Below are 11,961 nucleotides of genomic sequence, written 5' to 3' on the forward strand. Positions count from 1 at the left end.
CGTTTTGGTTTAAAAACTGAACGTCGGTTTTTTGGTTTTCCGAAAAACCAAAAAATGACACCGGTTCTTTTTTAAACTTTGTTAATATGTTTTGGATGGATATTGTTCTAGTATTTGTTCAGGCTGTTACATACAATTAGCCTCTGTTGCTACCTGCCGGTGAGTAAATATTAAAATCAGTTCAAATTGACAACCGGTCCGCGATCTTTTTTTTTTAATGTATCTGCCGGTCCTTGGCACAATAAAGGTTGGGAACCCCTGACTTAATCTACAGCATGGTGAATAGAGAGCTCAAAGAAACTATAACCACCCGATACGTCAACAGAAGTCGCAGGTTTGACTGCCTTTGATCAGGCAGAAGTTACTCTTAAGCCATCTGGGTTTATAGATTTATCTTCACAGTCTACTGTATATTTTCTACTTTTTAATGCCATTCTAGTATTGTTTATTTCTACTTCTGTGCAATGCATTGTTTTTTGTAACGCTGCTACAACGCAAACATTTCCACAATTTGGTATAAAGTACCTCTTATCTTGGGCCATCAAAAAAAAAGATAATGTTTTTTTTAACCCTTTTGTAGTACTCAGCCCACTGATATACATGTGTTTGTTTTTTTATAAATAGTGTACCATCTACCACCTTTTGCCAATGGAAATTGCAAATAAATGGTGAATAGAGAACAATAAAAATACCCAAAACAATCCCAAATTATATTAAAGTGATTTCACAGGAGGTTTTAAACCATCTTACAATTGGGTTTCTCCTTCGGCAAGAGAGTTCCCAAGTCAAGAGTATCAACCTTGAAGCCAAAGTAATTTAAAAAATATTTATTTAGCAGATATCTTTGTTCATGCTGTAGACATCCACGTCACTAGTATCCACCCTGAAAGACAGGAAAATACCAAGTTTAGTACAAGTTAGAAACATGCAGTTAGTAATATGCCAACACATTTTGGGAACATACATAACCAAAGTTGTAGCCAGGGGCCTGGTTGCGGATTGGCTGCCTGAAGCCTCTACGGGAAGCAGCCTTTGCACCATCCCGTCCAGAACCAGCCATCAAAGGACTCTTCACAGGTATCCTGGGTGCGTAAAAGTTCTGGACGGGTGCAGCAGCAGCGGCCTGGCTCCCCTGTACGGGTGCAGGGTTATTGGGAAAATAGTCGCTCAGATAGTGAACATCTTGAAAGCTGTCTCTTCCTTGCTCGTAGTTGTCGCTGGAAAAACTGACTGTGCCTTGGGGGTACTGTCCGTTCAGGAAGAAGAAGTCGTAGAACCGATAAGGGACCTCAACTCCACCCGTGTTGGCTTCTGGTCGAGGTTCGCTGGTTAAGCTTGGTCTAGCATATCCTTGTCCCGCAGACTCTGACCTAGGAGGTGGAGGTTGAGAAGGTCCTAGAGGAAAAGGTCCTGGAGGAAAAGGTCCTGGAGGAGGCACTAGGTCCTCCGTCTCCTGCTCAGAGTTACCCTGCTCTAAGATTTGGGAATAAGTGGACAACTCCCCTGCCTGGTAAAATGATCCAGGAGGACTCACGTTTTCTGGTTGACTGGAAACTTCTGAAACAGAAATGTAGAGAAGTTTGAAACTCACATGAATTTGTAGTCAAGAAAAGAGTGAGGACAAGATTTGCCAGGGATGATTTTTGTTTTTGATTGCGCAATTGCAAACTGATTTGGCAGTTAAAGAACATAACATTAAAGGTAGGGTAGGTAAGTTTGAGAAACCGGCTCGAGATCGCTAGAATTTGAAAATACACAACTGGAGAAAATCTGCCACTTCCTTATAGAGCCCCTCCTCCAACACACACGAACATGCACATGACCAATGAGGGCACGAGATAAGTTTGTGCACAGATGGAAGGCTGACAGGCAGGTAGGCCATCCAGTTATTTTAGCCGGGCCGGCTAAAATGATTGGTCGTACTTTTTACAGTATTACGGCTTCCACAGATGACATTTTATGGATTTTTTGTCAAAGCACTTAAGATATTCATTGCTATCGGGATGTTAAGAGCATATGGAATATAACAAAAAGTGTATCTCGAGCCGGTTTCTCAAACTTACCTACCCTACCTTTAAGCATGAGATCATTGCCTTGAGGGGCAGGTTGATAAGCATCTTCTGGTTGAGCAGAGTTGTCAGGGTTTTGCCTTGCTGAAGTTACCCTGTAACCTGAATTAACTGGTCCAAAAGAACCAGGGCCAACAGCAGGTTCTGGTTGTCTTTGAACAGTTAGCTGAGGGACACTGGGCTTCTGCTGTGGTACAGCCTGATAAGGTGATTGGTAGATCCCTTCAGCGGGCACATTGTAATACTCAACAGCCTCAGGTGAAAACTGACCAGAGGGCCCTTGCCGGTACAAGCCAACATTAGGAGCCGTGTTGGGTTTACTTCCACCATAGTGCCCAGGATAAGAGCCTAGGTACAAGAGAAAAACAAGTTTACTAGGAAGCTAATTCAACTGAAAAAACAAACATTTTACCAAAGTCAAAGACACATCACCTTGCTGAACAGGAAGGAAGCACATGCTCACAATCAGCATCGCAAAGAGGGAAGCCCTGAAATAATTTGGAATAGTATGAACACATTTGTATGAGTAACAAGTCAACTTAAAGCACGGCAGATACTTACCCTGCAACAAACCGTGAAGTCATCATGATGAAGGCATTCACTGGAGAACCTGGCAAAGGAGGACGGTTATAAGTGTTGCCAGAGACCAGCCCGGACCAATCAGACCTTAACGAGTAAATGACGGACAGCTGCTGGTGAAGGACTCAGCAGGTGGATCAAACCTCAGCAATCAGTCTGACAGGAGCCAATGAGGACAGCTCAAGAAGAAAATGGGTTGATATTATACTGCACCTTTTTCACCAAAATGTTATTCATTTACATTTTATTCAGCTTAGAAGTTGGGCAAAATGTACATGACTTAAAAAAATAGTGTATAAATTGACAAACAATAAAAAGTCTGATAAATCTCTGATAAGTCTCAACCAAATGTCACCAGAAAACACGGACTCAGTCAACCAAACACTGGGCAAAAAACGCAGGGGTAGTTTGGAGTTCAGCCTTTACATACTGTATCTCTTTAATTTTAATATCATATTACAATTACATTTATATAGGGAATAATTCCATTTAACACACTATATTTTCATATTGAAAATATATTTCATAACATTTCAACAACTTGACAACCTCCTCAGTTGTTGCACTTTCAGGTGGACCTGAAACATAAATATATCTCTGTATAATTTGATGAATATCATTACATTTGGCATATTCAAATAAAAAATTGAATTCATCATGACATCACATTTGTTTCTACTTACAGACATGCTCAAAACACAAGATTTATATTTTTGATAAAATCAAAACATAGAAGGAGATTGAGTATGTTTGGCACAGTAATATCAGTATCTAACAGCTACACTGAGAATTAAGCGTCCAGCAGATGGCAGAGCTTTGTTGCTTATCATTGCTGACATAATTTGAAGTGCAAATCCCATTTTACAAACATTTTGAGGAGGCACTGATGGCTCGCTGGGAGGCGAGACTTCGACAGTGCAGGAACACAGAGAGAGGATGGATGAAGGCGAGCAAGGTGAGCAGCGTCACACCAATGTTCACCTGCAGACACATGCATGGAGGAAGAGAGGAGGCAGTGAGATGAAATACAATGGTAATTCGGGAGGAAAAGTACCAGATTAAGTATGTGAGATGCTTTGCACTTACATATAAAGGGTCTCCATGAAGAGGTCCGTTCACCAGTGCAAAGCAGGCATACTGCAGCAGGGAAAACACTGAAGATAGAGCCAGGACCAGACCATACAGCTTCGCAAAGTGGCACAACGGGAAACTACACACACACACCAATCAAGTATTTAAAACAATCTTAGATGAAGGTAACACTTACCAAATTGTGGTGAGATAGAACAAACTCAATGAGCTTCAGTTCTCCTTAATTGGATATATGAGTTTATTAAAACACAAATACGGCCAGAGAAGCTCATATACATCAACATCACGCTTTACAGCATATCCCTCATCATACATTATGATCACACCACCAGGGAGGTGGCAATACAACATTGTGTAACCCTTTTTCAAGACTCTTTAGCGTGAGAGTCGGGACACCTATCGTTTTCAAGCACATACACCAACAGTTAGTTGTGGATGGTTAACAGCAGAAGTTGTAGACAAATACATCAACAAACAATCTTTAAATGTATTATCCAGTGTGATTGATGGGTACAAAATGGTCAGGTTATTTATGAAAGTTGCTGAATGGTGTATGTATGCTGCACGCCTCAAGAACATGCTGTGTCCTGAATTAATTTGTATGTGGTCGTGTGTGTGTTTGATACTCACGCCACATTGATGAAAGCTGCGTTGCCGCCAAAGAGGAAAGAGCGGTTGATTACCTCCAGAACAAATGTGAAGTACTGAAGCGGCAGGGAGGGGATGCAGGCACAGACTGAGAACAACACACACTGCAGCGCCGTCAGGAAGAGAGAAAGTACTGAGGCCCTCAGGTCTGCTTCCTGTTCACTCTCTCCTACAGACGCACACAATACAACACACACATGTTCCTTTAAAGAGAAACTCTGCTGACATCTCCATACATACAGACCAGAGCACTCAGCAGCAACTAATCCCTTTAATGACTGTAGGCACGCTGAACATGATCATATTTTATTCACTCTATGGTAAGAGCCCACTGACTGTGCTGTCTTGTGCCCTGAGATGGGTCTCACTTTAGGATACCATGTCTTTTTCATGTTGGGTTTATTACAAGCTCTTTTTAGAATGTTGTTACCTTCAGCGCTAGGTTTGCCCTTGTTTCTGTCGAAGATGAGGCCATTCCATGGAGCACACAACACACCACACAGCTGTGTTATAGCAAAGGCATCGGTGTACCGGCTCACTGTGAGACACACAAGCAAGGACAAGATAGTTAGAAACTAAAATCTTCTTCAGAGTCTAACATCCCTCGTACTACAGGAATCATGAACCAGAACAAGTTGATCAGGGATGCCACCTTGTAGCCCGGTCCCTGCAAGATGTGGGCAGTCAGTCTCTTGTTGCTGAGCCAGTCAGAGTCATAATTCATCCGTTTTAATTCACAGCTAACCAGACATCAGCCAGGAGCATGCTGGGTAGTTAAACAGCCCAAGGTCCATGCTGGGGCGGCCTATACTCTCTTATACTCTCTTATACTGTGGCTCTTACGGTGGTGCTTGATCCAGCTGGTCTTGCTGGACTTTTTTGAAGGTGTTGGCTGTGATAATCTGCCAAGTTTTCCAATGTGAATGAGTTTATTTCTGCCAGAGGCTATGTGCTGTGGTTACCAAGGCGGAAAGACGGTATGGTAAGGAAGGTTTGCACAAAATTTGCTTAGACAATCAGACAAAAGGTAGTGTTTGTGCATGTTTACCAAGTGAAGGATCTCCATCCGTCAGCCGCTGCAGCATGGGGTTTAAGGTGCCGATGTAGAGGTAATGTCTGAGCAGCATCACTGACAGCCACAGCAGGTGCCACCAGAAGAGCCTGGACTTCAAACACTCACGTAAACTCTTCTCTGAGGGAGACAAGAGGAGACCGCAGAGATGGATGAAGATGAGGAAAGAACAAAAATAAAGACAGATAGGATATTTGATTAGTTTATCCTGTTTTAAATATCTGTGCGATTTGAAGTGAACAGACCTTGATCCACAGGGACGTCCTTGACCTCCTCTGTCGTCGGTTGATTGTTACCCTCCGCTGTTATCTGCTCCAAGCTCAGAGTCTTTGATTTACTACAGGTTATCCTGACAAAGATCAAAGGTGACAAGGGCCCTTTTTACACCTGGGATTAGCATGCGTCTGAGGTGATTTGATCACAAGTGTACACATGAAAGATCAATGTTTTGCAGCCTTTTCATATGAATAATACATTAATATCTGTAAAAGGAGCACCCAAAATAATAGATATAAAAAATAATATATTCTGAATACTATCAACTCACATTGCTCTGATGTCTATACAGTAAAGAAGAACTTCTAACATAGAGCACAGATCAAAAAGTATTCTGTTGATGTGTGGGTGTGTGTGATTTTTTTATCTGTACCCGCATGTGTAGCCATCAGGCAGTGGGTGGGGAATTTTGCCTCGGGGCAGCAGGAAGAAAGTCCTGAGCAGGTGAAGGACGCTGCAGGCGGAGAGGAAGAGGAAGGAGGGGAGGAAAAAGATGCCAGCCTCATGCAACAGCTGCAAAACAGAACAACAAGGTCATTGTTACAACATGATAGTGTTTGAATATATTGCAAATATACGAAAATAGTGAGCGAGTGTTTCTTTCCTTGATGACAAGGAAGAGCGCGGATGAAGAGCCAATGGATCCGTTATAGAGAGTGATGACAGTGGAGCGATGTGACCCGAACAAGATTCCTAACTTCATGAGAGGAATACAAACATTTTTTTTTCTAAATCTGACTTGTCTTTTTTACATCAAAAATCGTTATGCCATTCAATGATTTGAATTACTTGTTTGAATATGATGATGTGGTTGTATACTACATCATTTGAATTAAACATTACCCTTTAGGACTCGGTTTCTAAGAAAGGTGTGAGGGAAAACTTATATGACTTAGAGGTATGGTTTTGATCCTGTGTTTACAGGAGAAAAATCTCAAATGTGTCCAAAATGTTAAGGCAAAAGCAAATATATTAGCCACAGTCTGATTCTGAAACATAGGTCTGATTCTGAAACATAGGAAGGATTGATCAAGAGTCTGAACATGACCCCCCCATTCATGAGAGGTTAAACAATGTCCTGATGGATGGACTTTACATTTTCTTTTATCTCAGAGACAGCTTTAGTACCTGCAAGTTGGTCAGTAGAAACATGTTGCCACCCGACGCCATGAGGGCGAGAGCTGGGAACATCAGGTTTGATAAAGCTGATGAAAATAAAAGAGCAACAACAGACGTAAGATTACTTACGTAGACCATGAGTCATTACAAAACAACAAGACAGAGAAATGTTTTTCACCTGCAGTCGAGAAGGCCATCATCAAGGTACCCGTGGTGTAAAGAGTTCTGTTGGAAATATACATTTCAATGTTTTAAAAGACATGATATTTTACAAGACCAACACATTTAAGTTAGCTTACAGCAGATCTGCAATTATATCTGAAATAATCCTGCTATGACATCGTTAAAATAAGCCAATAAACATACATTTTATGGATGTTTTCAGCGACAGTGACAATTGGCCAACTTTATAATCCCCAAACGTGTTTTTGTATTTGCATCTTTTAGGAAACTGCTGCACGTTTCCCACCTTGTAAATATTTTGGGCCGTTGTAACACGTTTTGACAGGGTCATTGCAAAAAACAATCCGATAGCAGAGGAGACATGAGGAAAAGATTGATACAAACATAGATGCAGCCTGGATGTGGAGAAGTGTCGAAATGTGTGCAAGTGACAATATATATAATAGCATATAGCGTGAGTAGAAGCAGAGCAAATAAAAGCACAAGCAAGGTCATGGTTTCCAAGTAAAAAGTTTCTTTACTTGTATTGTTTTTTTATGACTATTTATTTGTTAATGTACGGGTGTGAGGTTGTGGTGACCTTTCGAGTCAGTGTCCTATCATAACTCACCACTATTAGTCCAGATTGATAGTAAACTACATCAATTGAAAAGTCTGAAGTGATATCATTAAATGTAAGTGCTTTTTAATCAAATGTTGTCTTAACACACAGCTGTAAAGCTTAAAGACACCAACAAACAGAACTGTACTGCAGAGCTTCAAAAGTGCATTTCAAATGCTGCAGTTTGAAGTTAAACTTTAAACTCTTAGAAAGGTTGTGTTGATGATTAATTGCTATTGACTGTGCTGCAGTTTTTCTTTTTTTATAGTCAGTCTTTTCTTTTGTCATAGTCAGTTTAAAAATGTTTAGGGTAAGTTTCTATTTTTTTAGGGTAAGTTTCTATTTTTTTAATAGTCAGTTTTAATCTTTTTTAGGTTTTTATTATATAAATCTTATATAAATGGTGATGCAGAGTTGTATTACATCTTTGCTTGGATTTAAGCATCACACTTTCAGTCAAGTGCAATTAACTAGGAGAGGTGCTCACTTAAAGGGGACCTATCATGCAAAATGCACTTTTGTACGTCTTTTATACATGAATATGTGTCCCCGGTGTTCCAGGGAACTGACCAAGTGTCAGAAAACACAACCCTCTCTATTTTCCTCCATACCCAAATCTCTAAAAAAGGGGCTGCAACGGATCTGATAAAAACTGATCCAGATTTGAACACTGTCCTGACGTCAGTACGGTGGCGCTACGGCTATTGGGCCAACTCCACCAATCAGGAGGAGACAGCCACGGCCATTGCCGTTCGAAAGCGCTGGAAATGCTGTAGTACATATGCCAGGCCAGTAGATGGTGCTGTTCTCACTGAATCTGCCCCTGCACAAACAGAGCTAGAAATTGTCAAATTGAGCAAAATGAGGCATGGCTAAAATGCATGATCTGTTTGGTATTTTGAAAAAAATAAAGTATAAATATGCCTTATATAGGTATGGTCCTACACTATATTATTCAAATATAGCATGATAGGTCCACTTTAATTTCTTCTCCACTAAGGACACAAATGAAGAAGGACTTGTTGATGTTCTTTTCTAGTCAATATTCAAAATTACATCCCTCTTAACTTTACGGCTAATGGGCTTTAAAGGTCACCTATCATGCTATTTTTAGGCAATAGCATAGGTCAGATATATACAAATACATAAAAAACATGTCTATGAAGTGTTTTGGTCCAAAACCAAACAGATCACCCATTCTAGTCATGTCTCATATCCCGCTATTTCTCTTCCTGTTACAAAAGTGCTGATGCTGGGTATAAACAGGTCTCTCTTGAGAATGAGACCCTGTGTCTCAATGAGATTTTCACCTGTATAAATAAAGGCTAAAGGCGTCGAAAAGGCTTTTAAAAAAAAACTGAAACAAACAAAAATAAGAGGGGGCGGAGCTTATGCCGGCTCATGCGGGACCTGGCAGATACTGTCTACAATGCTGCGGTGATGAAACGCAAGGATTATTAGATCAAGGATTATTAGATCAAGGATTATTTCTGAAACAGTATGGAGCTCAAAAGTTTTCTCTCTTGCCGGTTATACCACAAGGTGAGTTCCTTTTTATTTCCTGCTTCTTCACACACATGCTCTCTCCAGTACAGGTTAGCTCTGAGTGTTAGCGATGCTAATGTAAACACTGACCATATTACGTCCAAAACAGTCGGGCATTGTTTCTGATAGCAACGTTTCTGATAGTGCTGTGGGTCCGCATTGCCGATTTGACGTCATATCGGACGCAAATCTGGATCAGCTCCGTTGTACCCCCGTTTTTAGCGATTTGGGTACGGAGGAAAAGAGAGAGGGTTTTATTTTCTGACGCTGCGTGAGTTCCCTGACACACCGGGGACACATATTTATGTATAAAAGACATCAAAAAGTGCATTTTGCATGATTGGTCCCCTTTACGTACTATATTGAGTCACTGTTTTTATGGAAAGGATATATGGATGATACATCTTTTTCCCTTTTATTCTTAAGTTATTTAAATATTCTCTGACTTACATTCCAAAGAGCCGAGCAACTGTAGTACCAAACCGGTCGAAGAGGACACTATTTGGTAGCATCAGAAAACTGAACAGAAAGGAGGCGATGGTGAAAACAAGAGAGAACTGTTCATCCTGTCCGCTGCAATCTGTAGACACATACAACATAAAGAGATAGAGAGACAGAGAGGCAAGGTTGTAAAATATATGACAGTTGGTTACTAATACCGGTTGTTCAAGTAATATTATTTATGCAGGGCTCTCTGACCTTAAGGGAACATTTGAGTTTGTTTGAAGTCGGGTTGTATGAACTTCTTATCCCTAAGCCTAGTCAGTGTTTTTTAGGTGGTCACATGTTTTTATTTTTTATTTAGCTGTCACCCTTGTTCACAGTAATACATTGCTTAGCTTTCTTTGCCTGTCTTTTTATCCAAACTTTGGACAAGGATCTTTAACAGCCCCACTTTTAACAATCCTAAATATCCCTTTAATGTGCTTAAATAGCTGAAAATGTGTGTCAGAGTGGCCTGCATAAAGAGTTGTTGTTTATTGCAAACTCATTTGACAACAATTATTAGTCTGGCTATATCCAGCTTACAATTTAAAATAGTGGAGGTGAGGATATCAAACTGACCTAAGACCTGCGTTGCATTGACTCCTGTGGTGCTGACGCACAGAGAACTGAAGTAGCCCTCCGTCTTTAGGATGAAAACAAGAGAAGCCCATCCAAACACAGCTCCAGAGAAGCACAGACACTCAAACAGACCTGTAACTAAAGTGAGGTAGCGCCGCACCATCAAACTGTTCACAAAACCTAGCATGGTCCCTCACACACACTCACATACAGTAGGTGGCCCCCTGTAACTCCACCTGCCAAACAAAATAAATGAGAAATGTTATTCTGGTAAATTTAGAGAGCACTTGTAAACCGTCAAATATTTACTTTTTTTCATAACAAATGGACCTGACCTGCATGACCCAACAAAATCACTCAAATGGAAAATACGTTTCACAAGCAAGACATAAGTTGGAAATATGCTGGGCACTAAATGTGATCCCGGCTAAAAGGTGAGTTTTCTTAAAAAACTGGCAAATCATAGATATCAACAAAAATGTGAAATCATTTAAAATGTACATCCTTGACTTAGTAAACTCCTGTAAAGCAACAGTTTTTAAATTGTATTGTTCTCTCTACTTATCTCTAATACTCACAGTTCAGTCTCTGTGGTCTCCCCAAAGGTTTTCTGAAGAAAAACCTCTCTGCTCTTGCCAAACTATTTTCCTTTATAGAGGTAAGTTCTTCCCTACTTTTTATTTTCTAATTCCCTCCGTCTGCTCCCTCACTTAAGAAAAAATATCCATTACTCTCTGTGTCGTTGCAGGGTTTTTATGCACACAACGTTCCTGAGCGGCTTATCACTGCTTGACAGGCTCATAGAAAGGGTGCTTATAACTCAAGATTCCTCATGATGCTAGAGGCTTCCCTCAGGAAACACTCTCAATAACCTGCAAAGTTAATCATATGTTAAGTTAGTTAAAAAAAAAGGTTAAAAGTTCAACTTGTAAAAATATAACATCTAAACCTAGGACTCTGCTCTCTTGAGCTTAGACAAAAATAAGAAGGAAATAAAATAAAAGTATTTTTAGGACTATTTAAATTGTGTTGCACGGTTGAAAATGTTTTGTATCTTGTATTTTGAGGTGATACTGTGACACATAAATAAAAAACAAAACGTTTTTTATTAAGACCGCTACACACCCACCTGAGACCAAAGAACGCGTACCGAAGGCGTCCCGACTTTTCCCGACTTTTACGTCAGCTACGTCGCCTGCGTCGGCTACGCCGCCCGCCTACGAACACACCGCAAATACAGTCGACGAGTGGCAATAACTGTCCTTACCAGCAGGCAGCGGTAGTGTGAACAGCCAATCAGAGTGATTGCTTGTCCCGACTTTCTCTGTTGAATCGGCCGCGGGAGGCGTCGGGAGGTGTGAAAAGGTGCCGTTAAGAGACGACGGTGCGGGACACACCAACCTGAGTAGGGCGCCGCGAATGCCCGACTGCCTCTGACGGCCTCTGACGGCCTCTGACTCCCAAAATCGGGCTGGTGTGTCCGGGCCTTAAGGTCAACTAAAATATGAGTCATATCGGTCATATCCTGCTACGGTCCCGCGCCAGCGCCTTTTCTTGCAGGCGAATAACCTGACCCCCGGCTCGATGATCGAACTATGGATAAATCAAAGAAAATAAAAGTATCGGAGGAACACAGGATTTAATTCTGCGAGGACAGAGTTATATGCTTTCAAGCAAACGATGCTGGCTTACCGGTATGTTTGATATGTGGA

At 41.0% G+C, this 11,961-nt stretch overlaps 2 protein-coding genes across 2 annotated transcripts; both read right to left on the minus strand.

The window, feature by feature from the left end:
* Positions 1-812: 812 nt before the first annotated feature.
* Positions 813-2,690, minus strand: LOC117489314. The gene is made up of 5 exons (XM_034138522.1): positions 2,631-2,690; positions 2,502-2,557; positions 2,340-2,417; positions 965-1,557; positions 813-883 (listed from the first exon to the last, which is right to left on the minus strand). Exons 1-5 carry the CDS (start codon positions 2,654-2,656, stop codon positions 872-874), a joined length of 765 nt encoding a protein of 254 aa, XP_033994413.1. The 5' UTR covers positions 2,657-2,690; the 3' UTR covers positions 813-871.
* A 458-nt stretch (positions 2,691-3,148) lies between these two features.
* On the minus strand, positions 3,149-10,998 carry LOC117488923 (solute carrier family 43 member 3-like). Its single transcript, XM_034138089.1, has 13 exons — positions 10,828-10,998; positions 10,250-10,485; positions 9,635-9,764; positions 7,034-7,080; positions 6,865-6,941; positions 6,341-6,433; positions 6,110-6,249; positions 5,706-5,809; positions 5,437-5,580; positions 4,819-4,926; positions 4,371-4,557; positions 3,735-3,858; positions 3,149-3,629 (listed from the first exon to the last, which is right to left on the minus strand). The coding sequence occupies exons 2-13, from the start codon at positions 10,434-10,436 to the stop codon at positions 3,510-3,512; spliced, it is 1,461 nt and encodes a 486-aa protein (XP_033993980.1). The 5' UTR covers positions 10,437-10,485; positions 10,828-10,998; the 3' UTR covers positions 3,149-3,509.
* Positions 10,999-11,961: the final 963 nt, after the last annotated feature.

The sequence above is a fragment of the Trematomus bernacchii genome, unplaced genomic scaffold (genome assembly GCF_902827165.1).
Source record: "Trematomus bernacchii unplaced genomic scaffold, fTreBer1.1, whole genome shotgun sequence".
Taxonomy (NCBI): domain Eukaryota; kingdom Metazoa; phylum Chordata; class Actinopteri; order Perciformes; family Nototheniidae; genus Trematomus; species Trematomus bernacchii.